The sequence below is a fragment of the Uloborus diversus genome, unplaced genomic scaffold (genome assembly GCF_026930045.1).
Source record: "Uloborus diversus isolate 005 unplaced genomic scaffold, Udiv.v.3.1 scaffold_317, whole genome shotgun sequence".
Classification (NCBI taxonomy): domain Eukaryota; kingdom Metazoa; phylum Arthropoda; class Arachnida; order Araneae; family Uloboridae; genus Uloborus; species Uloborus diversus.
In genome coordinates this window covers 163,617-185,108 of record NW_026558480.1, presented here as the reverse complement: position 1 = coordinate 185,108, position 21,492 = coordinate 163,617, and the positions used below count along the sequence as shown (strand labels likewise).

The following is a 21,492-nucleotide window of genomic DNA, read 5'->3' as shown; positions in this document are numbered from 1 at the left end:
GAAATCTTCCTAAATAGATTAATTTGTGATAGTATTATCACTAAAAACAAGCTTTTCAAACTTAAGTCCTCTAATTCCCCAAATTGCGATAAATGTGGTGCAATGGAAACTGGATCATATTCTGCACTTTTGCAGTAATACAAATAGCCATAGAGAAAAGTTATTGGACTATATTTTCAAGAACAACATCAGTTATAATGGCAATTTTTTGGCTCATGATACGATCTTCTCCCCTGGGGTGGCTCAGGGTTTATGCTCTTTCTTTTTTTGACTGCTCTTTTGGTGTTGCATGCTTTCTTTCTTTTTTCCCTTTGTGTATGTTGGTTGTACTGCTCTCTCTTTGACTTTTCATTGCTTTTGTCATGCATGTTGTTTCTATTTTTTCTCTCTCATTTGATTAACTACTTGTTTGTCTATGCTTGTATCTGAATTTTTAAGAACATCGTTTTAGTAAACTCCTTGCCGGTTGAACCTGGATTCTGGCTACTTCTGAGGAACTTTTTGAGAGACACATCACATATTAGTAGCAGAGGCAAGGCGTGAAATAAACGCAGCCCTCTATAATTTGTAGAAGTCGGAAGACTCGTATTCAAGTTCAATTTATTCTTTAATATGATAAAAATTAATAATATGCAAATAAAATACCATTTTTTTCACAAAATTTGATGGCTTCTTCTTGGCTTGAAAACTGTACATTCATATTTGATAGGGGATCCCCACTACATAAAAAAACATAAATCATAGGTGAGCAAAAAAAGAAAAAAAACAAACAAATTAACAATTTGTTAGGTAACAGTCTTTTGTAGAAGAACAGAAATAGTACTGAAGCAAAGAATTCGTACTCCATTTAATTAATTTGTTTTAACATACACAAGTAGATAACAATTTTTAAAAGAGATTTCTTATAATCACAAAATTTTATTACATTTCTTAAAATTTGAATTGACCTCACATTTTCATCTCTTAGGAGCAATTGCAACTAGACTAATGCAATGTCTTAATAATAATGAAACTAAAAATCTTAATTTTATAAATCAATCTTTAATTTTTGTTTCAAAAAACAGTGTTATTCAAAAAAAAAAAAAAATTGAAAAATAATTTTTCAAACTTTATTTTGTACAGAGAACAAACTAGTATACCATATGACATCTATACGATAACATAAAATAACATAAGTATCTATAATTTTTGAACATTAATTTGAATTTTAGATTTCACTTGTTCCATTTCTCCATGTAATTTTGTTAGAAGTAGTAACGTAAAATTTCCTGATATTTTGAAGTGGTGGAAAAAAAACGTTTTTTTTTTCCAGTTTTTTTTTTTTCTCGGAAAATTGAAAAAAATTGAAAATTTGATTTTTTAATGAATAAAAATAGGGTTTTTTAATAGCTCTGTGTTTTTTGGTACATATAAAAGGTTAAGCGTTCAAAAACATACAAAATCAAGACATCTTTTTCCGCTTGACAAAAACAGCCTTTTTGTTTTGTAACTTTGCTTTCTTGGTCACACGCCAGAAACAAGTCAAATCGTCGTTCAACCAATAATATTGAGTAAGGTGTGTCTGATCATAAGAATTACATTTTCTATTTTAGATTGCCTTTGAAACGAAATAATAATTGTAATTATTGACTTTCAAACATAGATGGATATTGTTTGAAAGAAAAATAAGTATGATTTCCCTTCCTTGCAATGTAACTTTTCTCTCTGAAAATGAAAGCTAATGAGTTTAGATTTTTTCCAATCCAGTCAAAGTCCGAATACTGCTATGTAAATTTAAAATAGAAAAAAATCTGTTGAATAATAACAATTTTAAAAAAAAATCAACTTTTTATTTAAGTTTAAATTTTGTTCAGTGTTATGTAAAAGTTAGTAAGTTTTGTTCAATGCTATGTAAAAGTTAATAATAAAGTAGATTCAAAATAATAAGAACTAGTATTGTGTTTAAGGAGGGAAACCAGTTTAGGACTCTGAAATTTTTGTGTTTTTTGTGGGTTTTTTTAATCCAGAAGAAATAATCAGAATTTCTTTAAACTTGGAGAATATTTTAATTATCGTTTGAAGTACACCTTGTAATTTTTTGAAGATTAGTAGAGTTAGAAGTTGCTGATCATGGGCGGCCACCATCAAAGCTTGTTGCTGGTGTGCATTAACGAAGCCACAATTTTTGTCTGTAATCATTACAATTTTTCTTTCTCATAAACAACATATTTCCCCAGAATATGAACTTAATTGTGATCAAAAAAGTTGAGAATTGCACGTTTTTGAGGTGTTTGATTACAACATTATGTTTTCTACCATTTTTTTCCCCACTTGCATTAAAAATATTTTTATTAATAATATCATCAAAGAGTTAGGTTCATAATTGAATAAAGAATATTCACACAAATTTTCAGAATGATTAGTCAAAAACTTTTTGAACTATAATGCATACGTTATAAAAAGTTGTTTAAAAAAACGCGTTTGAAAAAAAAATGCTGTGAACCTTTTTGAATCTCTAGTCACTTTAAATGCTCATAGCATCGGAACTAATCAGAATTTTTCACTCAAATTTTGGCAACATATTCTTGGATAGTTTTATTAACATTTTATTACATTAAAAAAAAGTGAATTTTTTGACCGGTCTGAACTGGCTTCCCCCTTAAGGTACGTTGGTGATAAAATTGCCAAATACATTTTTTTTGTTGTCTAAACAAACTTGGATTTCTACACGTATGGGGAAAAAACTCTTTAAGAACCTATAATTGTTCCATTAAAGCAAACATACTTTCCCTGAGGCTATACTGGATCCTTGAGAACTAAGGTAAGTTTTGGTTAAATTTTGATGAATAGAAATGACTTATGTATTGATTACTGAAGAATTCTAAACTACAACAATGTTTCATATAATTTGAACAACGGCAACCCAAGCCAACTTGTGCCTGAAAGTGTGGACGAACACTGTGTACTAGACCAAATTAAAAAAAAAATCTTTTTGGAAGTTTGAAAAGCCATGTTGATAAAACGTTGCCTCACAGCCTCACATGTACCATAAAAATAATAGTTTAAAAAACTAAGAAAACACGTTTTAGTAGCAAAATGAACGAAAATGTTAAAAATAATCTTAGGATGATAAGTATATAAAGTAATTGATCAAACACTTAATCTAACTGTAATAGAAAAAAAAAAGCGTGGGGGCTGCCTATTTACATTTTTGCATGTATAACAAGTGGAAGAAATTTAAGACAACTGATAAGAAACCCCCCATCCTTTGGGGGCAAGCATGGGGGGGGGGGCAGAATTATAAAAAAAGATATAGAAGAAAGTTTCATGATAGCCACAACATACTAGTTTTCTATTACAGTAATATTAAGCGTTTGGTCAATTACTTTATGTACTTGTCAAAAAGTTTATTTTTAACTTCTTAGTTCATTTTGCTACTAAAGCGTTTTTTTAGTTTTTTAAATTATTATTTTACTTTTTACTTTTTAGTTCATTTTGCTACAAAAGCATGTGTTTCTTTAGTTTTTTTCAAATATTATTTTTTGAAATAAGATTTAGATACTAAATATTGTTAACACTTGTAACTCTTAAATGAAATCTTTGAGCATGTGTTCGATTTTTATAATGGAATGTATCTTATTATGCTATTGCATTATTTGCATCAGACATTTTGAATGCTTTCTGGTAAATTCATGTGCAAACATTGTTACACACCACAGCTCTGATTTGTATGTTGTAAGTAATTCTAATACGTCACTGGCTATTTGTCCAAAGGAAAGTTAGACCCACAAACATACAAATTAAGCTAATAAAATTAAGTGTTAATTAGAATAAGCTAATAACTTATCGTTAACAAATTAATTTGATTATAGAATATTGCATTTGTTATTGGCTCTGAGGTTGCATTCCAAATTTTAAAAGAATCTGATCCCAAAAAGTGGGCGAAAATTGAGTTGCAAGATTATAAATTTAATTTCGGTGTAGACGGGATCAGAACGCAGGCCCAATGATTCTCAGAGGGTGGACGTCAGCGAAGACCCACGCCTTCGACTGCTCGGCCACGAACGCTCATAAAGTGGTGGAATGCACTAACAGTAATAAGTCACTAGCTCTTAATCCAAAGGAGAGTTATTCACCAACATACAAGTGAAGCTCATAAAAGCGTGTTAAAAATAGTTACCCAAATCAAAAAATATTTAGGTGTCCAGCAGGAGGCCTAAAATTTTTTTTAATTTTTAGGCCTCCTGAAATCATTTTGCAGTCGTTCTGATGCATCAGAAGACAGTAAAAACGTCCCTGAGTCATTCTAGTTCTCCAATAAAGTAAAACATGAGCATAACTCATTAAACTCACAGAAAAAGCTGAATTGTTTAATATGTTACAACTATGGATTAGTTATTTCAGGCTCTCCTTTAGTTTCATTCGAACCAGTTTATTCATTACACAAGTATGTTCACAAACTAGGCGAAAATTTATTGATTCGCAAAACTGTGAAGTTTCTTCCAGTGTACATAAAATCCTTTAAATTCATTTTGTTTTTCACATCTCTTGTAAATAAAGGCAAGCATTTTTTTTTTGCGTAGAAATCGAGACCTGTTAAGTGAAAAAGTGGAAGCATTTTGGTTAATGTTTCTAGGTGCATCCCTATTTTGCATACTTTCTGCTTGAATGATTTTTCAATAAGTATAAACATCCAACAATATTGCGCTTAAGGTGTACAGAAGGTACATTTTTCATTCTAGGTTTCTCGCTAAAGCTTTACGTTTGATATGATGAACTTGGACAGTTTCATTTTCTTTTGTAAAAAGAATGAGTGAACATTTTCTAATTTTCATTTATTCTTTGTTTCTCTGCTCGTTCGCCTTAGGATAATTAAATCTCATTACAAATTTGTCTGATACCAAAATTATTCTCCATTCAAAATAAAACTCGGTAGGGAACTTTCCAGTTGAAAAATGAAATACAGCTGAAAATTCATCCATGTTAACATTTTGAGGTCTATGCCCAAGCATCACTCAGGTTGCCATTTTTGGTGAAGGGAACTAAGCCCGAGATTCACTCGGGGTCAAAATTTTATTCTCTCAGCTATAAAAGTACGAGTTCCATATGTTTCTAACCTTTTCAGATACTATCTACGAACCTTTTACTTTCAATATATATATATATATATATATATATATATATATATATATATATATGGGAGCACCAGACAGAAATAACTACATGAATTGTGATAGAATAAGAGGTTTCAATTCGAGTTTGTGTTTTGAAATGTACTATACAAAAGCAAATTTTATTAAATAATGCCTGTTTTCAAATTAAACCTATTTTCAGATAATTGTTCAAGATTTAGGTAAGTTTTTAATTGAGTCTGGGTAAATTTTTATGGTTAAAAATGATGTTTTCCTATGCCGAACTTTTTTTTCTTAGTTTCAGCCAAGCTTTTTTTGACAATTTCTTACTAAAAATTTATTTTTATTTTATTCAAATAGTTCCTTCATCACGAAAGAAAACATCTTGAAGTATGTAATACAATAAAAATTACTAAAATACACATCTTAAAAGTATTTTTTACAAAATCATGCAAAGTGCCAAAAAAACCCCAGGAGATATGTGGTCGAAATAGCTCAGACCTGAAAGTGTTAAAGGCATAGATACGTAGGGGAAGGAATGCTTGCGTTACTTGTATCGTCAATTATTGAACTATTTATGTTTTCTATAACCGCCATGTTTTGCCAGCACACATTCTTATATAAACATGCATTGGAGCCTTATTATATAATTCTTTGCCCCCCTTTTTTTAAGAATAGGATCTTCCATATTGTCTTGAAAAGTGTTTTGTCTCATTTTTTCAAAAATCGAACGTTCCAATTATTTGTTTGTTTTGCGATTGTAAAAGAACTATTGAATCTACAGACTTCATTTTTGACTTAAATGAAAAGCAATTAAATGTACTGTAACAGTAAAACCAGTTTTTTTTTCAATTATAGTGGGAATTCATATTCATATTTGGCATGGAAGGTGATCAAAGCATAATTTTTTCATTTTTCATCAAAAATTTCACATTTTAATGTGCTTTAAAACGCTATTCTGATTTAGCATCAAAAGTTGGATAGTTTAGGAGTTTATAAAGGAAGAACTAAAAAGGTCCGAAAATTTCATTGTTTTTCGCTAATTTAATTAGGCAGTGAGCACAGGTTTTTGAAAACTGCAAACTTAGACTTACACTACCCAGTAACTGACCCAAACAACATATTAAAAAATCAGAACTACATTTCATTTTGCAATTTTAGTCCTTTTTTTTGTATAGACTGTACTAAACATTCAAAACGATAATTTACGATTAATAGACAACATTACACATAAATGAAACCGACAGATGTTCCAGTTTCAAAATGTTTCCTTTTAAGCTCACTCATGAAAGTTTTTCTTTTTTAAAAAGATTTTCTTTATACATAATGCAAAAAAGGTTATTGAAACTACAGCAAGTGGGAAGTTAACTTACGTAGATGACCACCCCATTAAAGGATTTTCCCATCTTTGTCTGGTCTCAAATTCCATTTTCCATTTTCTTGTGTTGAATGTGCCAGACTGCATAGGATTCTTCGCGGGTCGAAATATTCGAACCAACCTTCCCTTCACATGTTCGTCAGGGACTCCAGTCAGTGGCGTTATGTCACTCTGTCAAGAGTTTGAGACTGAATTACACAGAAATACTAACCTCATGGATAATGTAATATTAAATTAAAATGGAAGCAAAGGTATAAGTACGTTCAACAATGAAAATTGTGCAAATCTGACATTAAATTTTGTACTATATCAAGAATGCATTACTTAACCTAAGTTGACTCTAGTGGTTAATACAACCATTGGGGGACCATCCCAAAAATTTTTAGGACTCTTTTGTCTATTATTCTTGAAATAGGCCTTTTTATGAAACAAGTAGTAGAGGAATGTGGGGCAATGTGAAATGGTTAAGTGACTGAGCTTTTCCAGTGAAACAATTGAAAATTTGTTTTGAAAATTACAGTACATAAAGAAAAAACATTGTATTTTGTGATAAAACTTGCATGAAACATTTTTTGTTTTTGGCAGTAAATTGTGCCTTCAAAAAAAAAGTGGAAAATTTTCACTTCTTTTTTTTTATGGGGCAAAGTGAAAAATGATATTTTTTCGAATGAAATATTTTCTATTCGATTGTGAAAAATATTTTTGAACAAATTAAAGAGCAAATAAAAGGATAATTGAATAAAGGAAAAGATAATGAAACAATAAAATAATAAATAAAAAAGTTAATTAATGCACGAGGAAAAATTAATGTGTGAATAAAATATTAAACGAATAAGAAAATAACTGAATGAATGAATTAGTAAGTGAATTATTAAAGAAAGTAATGTAAATAAATCATTTAATAAGTAAATACGTAACTGATTTAGTAAATGTAATGTCATATGTAAATGAAATGAACTATTTCACTTTGCCCCGTAAGCACTTGACTAATTGTGCAAAATATTAAAAATACAAATAAGCTAAATAAATACTGCACCGAATATTAGAAGATCCCAAATTATGTTTGAAAACGTAAAAAGAAGAACTTAATCATTTAATAATATCAAAATAAATTTTGACTTACTACAAAATATTACAATTTGAGAACCCATTATTGAAAATTGCTTGTATTATCATATGCTTTGATTTTCTGAGGTACTTTTTCTTAATTGGAATAGCCTATATTTGTTACTACATTGTTAAAACATTACTAGGTAAGTGGCGCTAAAAGCAGAGTAAATGTTTCACCATTTCACTTTACCCCACATTCCTCTACTTATTAATAATTGCACTGCATGAAAAGAAAAAAAAACATCAATATGCTTCTGATACCATTCTTCCTGATTATAATTAGCGGTGCCACTCCTCAATTAGCTCCAAAAAAAATTTAAATGGCAACCAGAAGTTTTGGTGCAATTGACACAAGGGCAATTAAAAATACTTTTGTAACTTGCTGTAAGAAGTAATAGCCATCAACCATACTGAGAGAAGAGAACTTTTTTGCGCATCATCACCATGGCATTACCATTTACCGATTTTCTCTCGGGGCATCGTGGCTAGCAATGAAACAAGTGTTTTTCCTGCATAATTGTATTTATTTTTCCCAAAACTTAGCATTTAAATAAGTTTCCCTCTTCCCTGTTATTTTCTGCCTGAGGCATTGCCATTCACGGTCATCTCTCCAAGGCAGGACTTTCATTTTCTGCTCCCGAAAAAAGCTACTTAATTTGCTAATTTTACTGCTTTTTAAACATTTCAATGGAAAATTTCAAATTTCTACAAATCTCTAACACTGCTTTTCCCCCATCTATTAATCCTTGCATTAATCAAAGCATGTATATTGAAAAAATTCACTTAAATTTGTTCTAAAATCAGCGTAGGTTGAAAAAAATTGACAATAATAAAAAAAGCTTCACACCTTTTGGCTTTTCAATCCCCACCATTTTTTAAGTATCTATTAACAGAATAAGGATATAAATGGAAGTATTCAGTTACTGAAAACATTTTTATTGAATTACACACATACATTACTTCTAAAAATTACTTCTCATATTGATGTTTTTTATTCTACAATGTTTTGATTTATTCTAAAGATAAGACTAGGTTTTATGATCTTTTTTTAAAAGTTTTCTAGGGTTTAAAATGCAGTTTCATAGTTTCCAACACATAAAAAGAAAACACTTTTATTTTTTGAAACATACCAAACTTCATACACTTATTAAACCTAAATATGAATGATGCATTTGAAACCTCAACCCGTTTGCATCCAATTAATATTACAATTATTTTGAAAGTTGGAATTCATTTTGACACATGCTGGCTTAAATGTGTTTATTTTAATTTTTATTTTAACAGCTTAATAACTTTTCTCCACTTAATTGCAGTTCTTATGAAATAACTGGTAGTTAATTATTTTCAGAAAATACTAGCATGTAGTAAAAGCTTATGTTGATAGGTATCAATCAAAGTTGATGGCTTGATGTTCCAAAATGTTGCACAATGACATGGAATATCCAATTTTGTTTAAATGTTATCAAAATGTATGCAAATAAATTCTTAATTATATATTTTTAAAAATCTTCTGAATTGGATTTTTCTGGCTTTATTCTTCTGACTTCTTGAAGAAGACTTTTACAAAAGTGACATGAAATTACAAATCTTATTTAGCAGTAATTATTTTTAACTATGAAAAATTTAAAAAATATATATATATATATAAGATATTTTTTATACAATTCAAAATCACTCATGGTCAAATAAATGTTTTTATATCTACAACTAAAGAACTGCTTGCAAGAGCTGAAAACTTTTCTTGTACGTAACTACGCAAATTTAAAATGGCTACCAAAGTTTATCGTATTGGTAGCCAATGACTGCCAAAGAAATATTCCAGTCTACCATAGGCGGATTTACAGGGGTGCCAGGGGGTAACATTTTTGGTTGGATTTTCAAAAAAAATTGAATGGAATGTATTTTATCAGGAATTCATTCTGAAAAGGCTGAACTGAATCCAGCAACTTTACTGTTTTACTAGTAAGACTGTGTCATTTCAGAGGAATGAAGAAACGAAAAATCTGTCGACTATGAACGCCATCTACTGGAGGTTTAATTCACTGGAGTTAGGGTTTGTTTTCTTAGGTGATAATGAAGTGCTCAGTCACATAATCTTCTTTATGATGTCGAGAAGAACCGTTGACAAGCAAAACTTATAGGAACATTAAAACCTGAAACTGTTGCAGATTTATCTAAAACAGATTATGGTTTGAATGAACAGATGATTATTGCGAATATTTTTCAGAGCCTAGATTTGCAGAAAAGGATTGTTCTTCTGAGTTAGAATCAGAAGAAACCTCGCTAATAAAAACTGATGATCAAAAAAAAAAAAAAAAACAGCGAAAAAAAATGGGAAAAGGGCCCGACGCCAAAAAAAAAGTGGTAAATTTTCAAAAACATAACTTCTATTTCTCTAATTTCCTCCAAGTCACCTCCAGTGATCAATTTTGCTGCATGTAAATAAGTATCTACCTGAGGAAAAAGATTAAAATAGTGTGAAATTAAACTATGCGGAAATAAATCTACGAGCATTTGTTCTGATTGCCAAAAAAAAAAAAAGCAACGGTTAATGGCTAATATACAGGTGACCTGATATCATAAGTATTTCGAAATGCTATAAAAGATAGTAATGCTTAGTATCTTGCCTTATTTAGATATTTTTTAAACCAAACACATGAATTGTTGATTATAGTACTTGTTAGTTATTACATGCTAAGAAAATTTCCTCTTTTTTGTACAAATTTGCTCTTTCTCAATGCCAATTGTGTAAAGCACGTATTTGACTTGATCGAACATAAAATTAAAAAAAAAAAGCTATCTGAGACTTATTTGCAGACTATATTACGATTAAATTGTTAAATCAAACTCTGACATGTTAAAACAAATCTTTTCTATGGTTAAAAATCCCGAAAGGAGGAAACTTCCAATCTTTTCAGTATGGCGGTCAAAGTGACCGCTGCTAGTCTTTCTAGGTATACGCAAAACGCCGTCTTTCTAGTGTTAAATGTAGAAGGGGAGAAGCAATTTTCACCGGTCATTTCTTAACGGGACGACTTTTTAGTTATAGAATAATTGTATGCTCTGTAATTGGATATTTAATGGTTAAGCATTACAATTTCTTTTTCTTAGAAACAACCATGGGTAATAAAATCAAAAAATATGGTTACAGTCAACTCGCGCTACAAGGCGATTCGACTTACGTGAAAGGGCTATAACGCAAATTTTTCACCAGTAATGAATTTTAGAGCTAACGCGAATCGACAAAACTAATTTTTTGAAAGGAAGTATCGGCCTTGTTATTCGCTACTAAATATTGATTTCGTGAAACGTTATTACATCTCTTTAGCATCACTGATAGCGAAAGTTCTCACACCAAACTAGTCTACGCATTGAATTGTTAGTGCATCAAATAACCACTCAGCATCTTGCATTTATTCTTATTTTTTTCATTCTAATTATTAAAGTTGACGAAATATAATGACACCTTAGTGCACTGTTTCATCAAAAGTTTGAAGAAAAGAAGTAAAAGAAAGTTTCTGCCAAAAAAAAAAAAAAAAAACTTTCTGGATATTCTTGAACAACTACAAAACGTTGACGGTAGCACAACAATAATTATGAGTGAATCTTCCATACAAACAATTAAAAGTCAAAACAATAGACATCCGTAAAAGTTCAGAACTTAGTTTCCACATCGAAGCTTGCAAAGTAGTGTCTAAGCAAAGCAAATATGTATTATGAAAATGGAAGCTGCTCATGTATTGTGGATCAAAGAGATCAGGAAGAGAGCCTGTTGCATAAATGGAAACGTTATATAAAAAAAGGCAAAGCAAACGTATTTAAAAATGTATTAAAAAAGAATAACGATCTGATTATGGAGCATAAATCATCACCATCTTTATTTTTCAACTCATGAATATTATTACTGTATTTACTGTACAATACTATTAAAGTATAATGCAGCTTTTATTATTACTACATAATGTACATGCCGTGTTGTTTTATTTTATGTCTTTAACTCCCATTGATCATTCGTTTTGTGCATCTTAAAGCATTTTATGTTGAATTAAACAGCTTTTTTTATTTTATAAAAACAGTAAAAGTTCAGCTCTTTCTTAAGAAACTGTAATGTGTAATGTATAGTTGAGATGCTTTAAAGCAGTTTAAGGGGGTATTTAACAGTGTCTAAAAGAATTTGGTATGTTACTAAAAAAAATTGTATACGTATATTTTTCTACAAGGCGAAATTTCGACTTACCGCGAAGAGTTTTGGAACGCATCACTCATGTAAGTCGGGACTCGACTGTATTGTAATATATTTCCTCAAAAAAAAAAAAAGAGTAAAAATAAACTGTTTGAAGTCCTTACACATTATTCCAGCTAACAGTGCTGCAAAATTACTCTGAAATCAACTAAATACAAGCATTTGTGCTGTAAATTTTCTGAAGGAAGGCCCCTGAAAACCCATGTTTGTCTTAGAAAATACTCCCCAGGGCTGCCACTGATTTCCACTACTAAAATTAATTGTTGCACCCCCCAGAATTCACAGCCTAAATCTGCCTATGCAGTCTACAGCATTATTAATAAACTATACTTCACCCTCCTCTGTCAATGCAAGTCTTTTGAACAAAAGTGCATATGCAATGAATGGGAGGAAGGAGGGTATCTTCCTGATAAACTTTTCAAAATGAAATCTTGACCCCCCCCCCCCCCCCAACAATCTTGCTTTTGAATCTGTACTTGATACTGACACATATACAAATTACATAATGCTCTTTTCCAGGAAATTGGAAAGACATTTGAAGTACTACAATGCAATAATATATTTTTTATAACATATTGATAGGGGACACTGAACTTAAATTGTTGGGAGGGGAGAAGTTCCAAATTTTGCAGAATGATAAAAAATGGGTATGCTCACATATGTACATCTCATGAAATGGGACACTCAGGCATTCAAAAATTGCAATACTGTCCCCAACTTTGCCAAATAAGGAAACTTTTGGGAGGTCACAGTGACTTTCCATGACCTCCTATCGAAGCACCCTTGCATATTCAATAAAATTATGATGGACTGGAAGGCAAGAAGACGCATGAAAGTGAAAGAGCAGGCAGCACAGCTACAATAAAAGAAAGATTTGGTTGGTCATACTTCCAACTATGCATTTTAAACAAAGAAGGTATAGTAATGGTATGGTAGCTTAGTCATACAATGAAAGTCGTTTAACATGATAAAATATTTCCATTAAATATTGAATTGCATACTGTTGAAGGACGAAAGCAGAATTGAATTGCTACTTAAAAATATTATTTTGGATAAATCAAGAAGCTGAAAAAGAAGAAATATTGTGTTTCAATAAAAACTCACCAAAGCTGGGGCTGACATTTCTTTCTGCAACTTTTTTAGCTGAGTTTTTTTTTCAGGATCTAATAAAACTTCCTTAGCATCCAAAATTTCAGGTTCATTGCGTTTTTCATATCTATTGACAGATGTAGCACTGAAACATCTAGCAAAAGATACAAGGGTTATTATATCATGTACAGTAACCTCTTGTTACATTGCGCTTTTCGGGGGACAAAGAAAATGAGCGTTATATCCGAACACAAGTAAATTACACAAGTAAATTAGCATTTGTTCTTTTTGACATGATTTTCTAATGGTTTCGATGTAGTTCACGATTGCACTATCACACCTATTGAAATTTAAACAAGATTGAAATTTAAGTAAATTTTCACTGTTAGAAAGTTCAAAACATCAGATGGCGAATGAAGACTATCTTTCTGAGCTACCGCGAGATAAAAGTAAGATTCCAATACCCTCTTATTCCAAATAGACTTTCTAATCCGTTTGACTTGCTGTAGAAAGGATGTGAAAAGTAAAAGTAACCATATTGTTTACAGAAAAACTCTTTTGCTCGTTCAGATCATTCTTCCTTTTCTTGATGCAAATCCCGGTTGTGCAACCAAGCACAAATCTTTTCTGTACTAAAAGAAGGGCTCATGTTCTCTTCTACATGGGCTAGTATGACACCTGCTTGTCTCTCACTCATTGTAAAGGCAATGTATCAATACAAAAGAAGATGTCAAGTAGTTTACAGACTATCCTAAACGGAAATATACTGAGCGGGTATGTACCAGGGAATTGCTGCGATTTTACCAGCAAATTCAGAATAGCTCCTTTTGCTCATTGACAAAATAAAGAAGAAAGAGACCTTCTCTGAGCAATGCCACATGTTTTCAGAAATGGTTTCAAACTTAAAGCAAAGTTTTTTTTCTTCTTATTTTAGGCTTTAATATTTCGGGAGACAGAAGAAAAGAGCGATATATCTGAATGAGTGATATAACGAGGGGCTACTGTACTTTAATGTAATTTTTAAAATAGGATTTTTTTTTTTTAAGTTTTAGTTTTATATTTAATGTACATGGTCTGTCGAGAAAGTAATGAGATGATGATTATAAGACCAGGGATAGGAAATCAAAGAAAAATTTCTGGAACAGTATTTTGCAGTTCTGAAGCAGGCCCAAATAACAATTTTAAGGGTGAACACCTGCTGTTAGAGATTTTTCACAAAATGTTAAAAATTAACCATATATATCTGTACAGTGAAGAACCATTTATACATTTCTCTTTTATGCATTTTTATCAGTTATTCAGTTCATTTTTGAAATTGGTGCCTGCAGAGACATACACATATTTTTTTTTGTACGAGGTGTGGCTATTAAAGAACAAGACTGATGCTTGATGCTGCTACAGAGGAACCATGCATGCGCCAAATCTGAACGAACGACAATTCGTGGTGTAAAACTCTCTCCCGTGTTTGTAGAGAAATCGGGTCTGGCCGTAAACATTGTTTATAAGAGGTGTCTGCTTTGTTTTGACGGAAAACATGATTAGTGTAATAGTAAAACAACGAATTCTCGTGAAATTTCACATGAAACTTGGTAAAACTGCTACTGAAACTTATCGTTTATTAAAAGAAGTTTATTGCCATGAATGTTCATCACGTGCACAAGTTTTTGAGTGGTTCAAGCGTTTCCCAAGATGGTCGAGAAGACATTGCAGATGACCACCTGGGTCACTCATCCACGTCCAAAATGGACAAAAATATCGAATCCTAATATTGAATTAATCAACATTACTACCGTGAGGTGCTTGCTCAACTCCGTGAAAGAGTAATGAAAAAATAACCTTAAATTGTGGAAGAACAAGTTGTGGGTTCTTCATCAAGATAATGAGTCGGCACATTCCGCGTTTTCTGTCAAGATGTTTCTAGCCAAGTACAACATCTCAATTTTACACCATCCACCTTATTCGCCTGACCTGGCACCATATGACTTATCTATACCCCAGGTTAAAATCTGCATTAAAGGGAAATAGATTTCAGTTCATTGAAGCTGTGAAAAAAAAGAGCGGCATGTGTCATACAGGAGCTCACAGAACAAAACTTCCAGCTCTGTTTCAAACAATGGAAAATTCACATGGAGCATTATAAGGATAGAGGAGGGATGTATATTGAAGGTGATAAAAACTAAATATGTATACATTTGAAATAAACTATTTGACAGCAATAGTTTCATTATTTAATAGCAACACCTCGTATACCTATTAAAAGAGCCTGATTACCGTAAAGACTCAGGAAGCTTGAGCTTTCCTCAGAATTAACAGGGGGCCCAGAAATACTTAAAAATTTCAGTTTCTGCTTTTGAATGCATTTTTAACAGTATTTAAATATTAGAATGTGCTACAACATACTTTTATCACACTTGATAAATTTTATGAAGGGATAAATCTGAAACAACTAACCTCCCATAACTGCTGCGAATGGGAGTACAAAAATATGTAATGTACATAAGTTCAATATGTCTGGGGGGGGGAGATAAACTTTAATTGGAAGTCTGCTTGGTTGTTTTTTGAAATCATACATACAGCATTAGTAAGTTTTGTTTCCATGTATAGAATATTTAAAAAATACATTCTGAAAACAGAAGGTAAGGGGCCCTGAAATGAGACTTAGCTTCCCCTAACTTCAGAGGTTATTCAGGCCCTGCCTATTAGCATATGTTTTTTCATTTATATGCTTTTTTCATACAGTCCCTTCAAAAGTGCATAAACGGTGCTTCAATGTATATCATGTACTAATACACGTATGATAGTTTGATGTAAAAATAAATGTCTTGACGACTTATTTACTTTCTACACTGGGGACAATAAAAAAATTGCTACCTACAAGTATATGGCAACCATAGAATTGAATGTCGCCAACAATAGCAATAAATAAATTAAAATTGTAAAAAATAAAAAACTGCACCAAGTGACGTAACTTTATGGGAAATTACCTAAAAATGTTACTTCCTTCAATGGGAAGAATCCAATATATTTATTTATTACTGTTAAGTTATGCCTTTTTAATTTAGAACTTTGAATTCATCAAAAAAAGTGCTAGTTTTTTCGAAGATAGAAAAAAACTGACAGTACAAGAAAAACTCCCTCATACAGTATGTCAACTTCAATAAAATTATTGTTTGACATGAAAAAAATAAGTATTTACGCTTTAAAAAAAAAAATGTAATATACAAATAAACGACAAAAAAGCTTGACCACGAAAAGGTGGATGACCTTGAAGCGAAAACATCATTTGTAATAGGTAGAATTTGTCAGAAAGCACCGAATAGCAAGAGGCATGGCCTCACTAATCCTATCTATCCCAAAATAATAACTAAGAACCTATTACAAATGATGTTTCTGCTTCAAGGTCATCAGTCTTTTTTTCGTGGTCAAGTTTTAAGAATTGAGAACTAAGCAGACCCATCATCTTGGGGGGATGGGGGGGTCAGTACTCTTCTCCTGTGTGCTTTGAGAAATCAATGCAAATAAACAGAGCCGCCAAGGGTCAAGGCAAGTAGGGACATGCACAGGAGGGGGAGGGGGGAAAGAAAGGACACCCGATGGCCCGAGTCCGAGCCTGAATGGGGCATCAGATTTTTTAAATGAGGATGGAAATGTAGCAGGTATGTAGAGAGCTTGAGGTAAACAATATGGAGGAGGCCGGGAAAATTAATTTGTGACAGGCTAAAAAATTTCTGTCCCCCTTAGTCAGTTTTGTTGCTGGCCCCCCTCTATTATTACAACTTGCCAAATTTATACTACTCCGATTCCAAGCAGGGGCCCCCTAGTTTCCGTCTAGGCTGACATGGATTCTCGTCGGCCCTGCATGTACACATACACTGGTGTCCAAAAGTTAAGCATAATTCATAAAATGCGAGAAAAATCTGCAAATTTTCGTAAAATTATATAAAGTTACTTATGGAGATTCATTGGTTGAAGAAGAAACAATATGTTTATGCAAAATAGTATGGTCGATGGTGTCATGCGCGAATTAGGTGCGCGTTTCGGAATGTGGATAAAACAGCCCGCACGTTTTAGAGAGTTCAGGCGTGTTTCATGCAATTGCTGTACCAAGAAACATTGGATCTGGTGAAACAGAACTAATAATGGCACAAAGACGCCAATTGGACATGTTTGCGAAAGGAAGAATCGTTGGAATGCTAGAATCTGGACGATCACAAACTGAAGTGTCTCGTATTCTTAATGTGCCTCAGTGTGTAATCTCGAGACTGTGGCAGAGGTTTTCAAATGCGAGAGATGTTACCCGCCGACCAGTACCAGGTCGACCAAGAGTCACAACCGCAAGCCAAGATCGTTTTTTGGCAATTTCTGCACGACGTCATAGGGACAGCTGTGCCAGAGAACTGGGTTCGGCGCTCAGTGCCGTCACAGGAATAACGATTTCGAGGCAAACTGTTTACAGGAGACTCAATCATGTCGGTCTGTATGCCAGAAGACCAGCAGTTTGCATTCCTCTCACATCAGCGCATAAACGCGCTCGTTTAAACTGGAGCTTGCAACATCGGCATTGGAGTCTGGGACAGTGTGCTAATGTGATGTTCAATGATGAGTCCCGCGTTACTCTATGGCATGATTCTCGTCAGGTAACAATCTGGAGAGAAAAGGGGACTCGTTTCCAACCGCAAAACATAAGAGAAAGACATCACTTTGCGTCAGCAGGAGTGATGGTGTGAGCGAGCATTATGTTGGATGGCCGCACCGACCTCCATATTTTTGAGACAGGCTCAGTCACTGGTCAAAGATACAGAGACGAGGTTCTAGAGCCTTATGTTCGCTTGTTTCGAGGTGCTGTTGGTCCTGAGTTCATATTCATGGACAATAACGCGCCATGTCACCGAACAGCTGTGGTCGATGACTTCCTCGAATCAGAAAATATCCAGCGAATGACGTGGCCTGCGAACTCCCCTGATCTGAACCCTATCGTGCCTGTCTGGGATATGCTCGGGAGACAACTTGCAGCCCGTTCGCCCCCGCCAAGTTCCGCTCCGGAGCTAAAAAGAGCTCTCCAGCATGCTTGGAACTGTTTAAGCCCACAACTCATCCACCACCTCATAGAAAGTATGAGTAATCGTTGTGCAGCGTGCCTGGCAATCAGAGGTGGCCATACACATCATTGAACTTCAGCATCATCTTTTAAAGAAAAATTTTTGTGCAAAGAGTAAACTCCTCATATGCCTAATTTTCATTTAAACTATTTTTTGGGATGATAAAAGTAAATATTACCGTTTTTTTGAGTAGTTTCCTTATTTTGTAATCGTGTTGCACTCGCATATCACGTTTCCCCCTATTTCGATGCATATTTTTCACATTACTCACATAAATAACAATTATGCTTAACTTTTGGACATCAGTGTAGATGAATGTGGTTTTTGTTGCATTTTGATCTTATATTCATACTCTTCGACCCTCCTTAGAAAAATTTGAATTGACCTATGCAATATTTTTATTAAAACTAAGCTTTATCTACAACTCACTTAACATTTAAGCTTCTCTTAAGTTACCAATTTAATAATTGCCCAATCAGCATTACAATGGAGGCCGAGTAAACTGACAATTAATCTTAATATAGTGAAACCTGTGTATAACGATACTGTCTATAACGATAACCTGTCTATAGCAATTTTTTTTTTTGGCCCCAGCAAAATGTGAGCATGAATAATCAAACTGTCTATAATGACAACCAGTCTATTAATATATTTTTTATAGGTCCCAACAGTAACGTTGTAGACAGGTTTTACTGTATAATTAAAACAGAAAATCGAAAAACATGGATGATGGAACAATAGCCCTGTAAACCATCAAAAGGAGAAAAATAACAGAAATTTATTTTCGAAGTACTCTTTGAATGTATGAGAAGATGATCATTGCTCTTCTTAAACTAACACTGCCCGCCAGGAAAAGTCTTAGTCCAGCGTCAGTTTTCCCCCTACCCCCCAGGCTTGGGCCCCTAGTTTCCGACTAGGCTGCCAAGGCCTCTCTTTGGCCTGTGCTTAGTATAAGTTTTATATGAGTTTTTTTTTTTGGGGGGGGGGGGGGGGGGAGTCTACCAACTAAAAAGAGACCTGCCTTGGCCTTGGATGGCCCTGAATTGAACTAGGAAAGAGAGCAGGAAGTCCAAATAAGTGTCTAGATTTCAAGTATGCTTTGCAGCTAATGAGAACTAGAATTGCTTATTCTGTATTTCTTAAAATTTTCACTCGTTTATTAGGTACACAATTCAGAATTTTAAAAACTTTGTTATTTTCCTTTCTGGAATAAGAAATGTATAGGGTAAATACCCTTCACCCCGCCATGTCAGATTCAGATATGATGGATCTGGGGAAGGTACGTTTAAAATTTTCAACTGCTTCACTGGGTATGTTAAGAGTGACGTGAGAAATGAGTTTTGCAAAAGGAAGAACACTTTTTGTGAGCAGTTCGTGGAAAGGGAAGGGTTTTGGTTCAGTATTACACTTGTTACCTTCCCGTATTACAATGGTCATTTAACTAAACAATGACTCCTTTCTCAATGAATTCTCTTAAAAAGAATGACGTTGCCCATCTCTGATTGATAAGTTTAGAGACTAAAGCAACCATCAGTTGATTAGATATACTATATTTTTTATTTTGGAAGGAAGGTTGCTGTTCTCCTTCCCCATCTCTGGGTACGCAAATGATCCAATCCCTAATTTAAAAATAGGCACATCGCAAACCACCAAGAAATCAATTTATTTATTCAAATTTCAATATGATTACCGATGTGTGAAATTTAAATTTTAGTAATTTTAATTTTGGCCTTGCAACTTCGGAAACTGTTGCAATGTTTAAATATGAATGGAAAACTTTCAAAAAGAAAGATAGTCGAACTGCATGGATTAACGGAAAGTAGAATAATAGCCACGCAAATAGTTAATTAGTAGTTCAGAATAAACCGACTTACGTTGGATTCCTAGTTGTGACATCCATAGAAATGTTTACACGCAATTTCCTTAAAATTCTCAACACATAATTAGTCTTCAGTGTTTTCAAAATCGTTTAAATACACCAAAAGTCGAAAAATTTCACGAAATTTAATACTTTCGTCTTTATAGTTTAGGTAGAGAAGAGAGTAAAGTTTCAGAAATTTTACTGCTCAGAAAAATTTTTAAGGTAAAAATTGCAAAACTGTTGAAAATGTTTTTCATTTTTAAATTGTAATTGGTAAGTGAATTCTTTTTACAGCTCTGAGTCTAGGAAAAAAAGGAAGTTCAAACCACAAATAATTTTGTCGTACTAGTATGACGGATATAATGTTGGAACGCATAAAATATTCAAAAGCAATAATTCCAAGTTTTTGACCTATATTTAAACCTGCGATAATGCTTCACTTCCGAACCAATATTACCTGCATGAAACAGTAGAATAAAGACGATTGATACACTTCAGTGCTGACATTGATCCAAGGATGGAAGCCATATTTGTTTATTAGAGAGGAGAGTTAGAGAGGAGAAGCCTTTCGCCTCACAAGTTAGCCTACGAGGAGACTTCTAACCAAGGTTGCGTTCGACGAACCTCACCGGTCTACCGGTAAGAAACCGGTTACGAACCGCAGCGTTCTATCATCCATGGGTGCCTTCGACGAGCACGACCGAGAGTGACCGGTTAGTTAATCACGTGACAGCTAATGATCATGTGCTCCAATCAACCAATCAACTGCTTAGAATGGTAACCGCTATGGTAACCGGTTGATCATAGAACGCTTTGGTTCATAGACTAATAATAAGAGTAGACCGAGCTATGGCAACCCTTTTGCTGCTCATAAACCAAACCATGTGACTGGTGGATATCCTAGCAACAGCGGGCGTTAAACGTAGCAGACGATCAACGCCAGCGCGAAATAAAATAAATAGAATTGATGGAACACGGAAGAATGATCTTTTATGGAGTCCGATTTGTAAATTTGTTATTCTAAGTTGTAAATATTTTATTAATATAGTGAGTTTTTCGTTTAGATAGTATTGTGCATTTTCTTTAGTCAATTTCAATAACTTTCTAAGCAATAAAAGATGCAAGCGACCAAGAAGAATCAGCAAACGGTAAGATTTTTACCTACAGTTTCAATTTAAGATACCGATTAGTACATTTTTGCGTTAACGCAAAACGTTTACGCCATTTCGTTCACGCCAACGCTGACAGCTCCAAAGGAAATAAAAGTTACCGAAAACTGATCAAAAACTATTACTAATGTCAAAATAATGCATAACTAAAAGCAAAACAGTTCAATCTCTGCACCTGGAAGTTTTTTTTAATGAAAACACATTGTCTTAAAATACATGTCGAGTGCCAAACTATAGATAATGCTGCCATCTAGCAACCATGCTGCCAAAATCTTCGCCAAGCCCTTCCACTAGTCACATGATACATCTATGAACTAATTTTCTTTATCAGCAAGAATGAGAAAGCTCGGTCTACTCTTATTATTAGTCTATGCTTTGGTTAGTAACCAGTTACTTACCGGTCGACCGGTGAGTTTCGTCGAACGCAACCTA

General features: G+C 33.3%; 1 protein-coding gene across 1 annotated transcript; it reads right to left on the bottom strand.

The window, feature by feature from the left end:
* Positions 1 to 645: 645 nt before the first annotated feature.
* LOC129233297 (NADH dehydrogenase [ubiquinone] iron-sulfur protein 4, mitochondrial-like) lies at positions 646 to 19,945 on the bottom strand (the record flags this gene model as incomplete). The annotated part of the gene is made up of 4 exons (XM_054867349.1): positions 19,905 to 19,945; positions 12,947 to 13,085; positions 6,485 to 6,660; positions 646 to 719 (listed from the first exon to the last, which is right to left on the bottom strand). Coding segments are annotated over exons 1-4 (415 nt in total), but the record flags the coding sequence as incomplete, so codon positions are not given.
* Between the last annotated feature and the right edge of the window lie 1,547 nt (positions 19,946 to 21,492).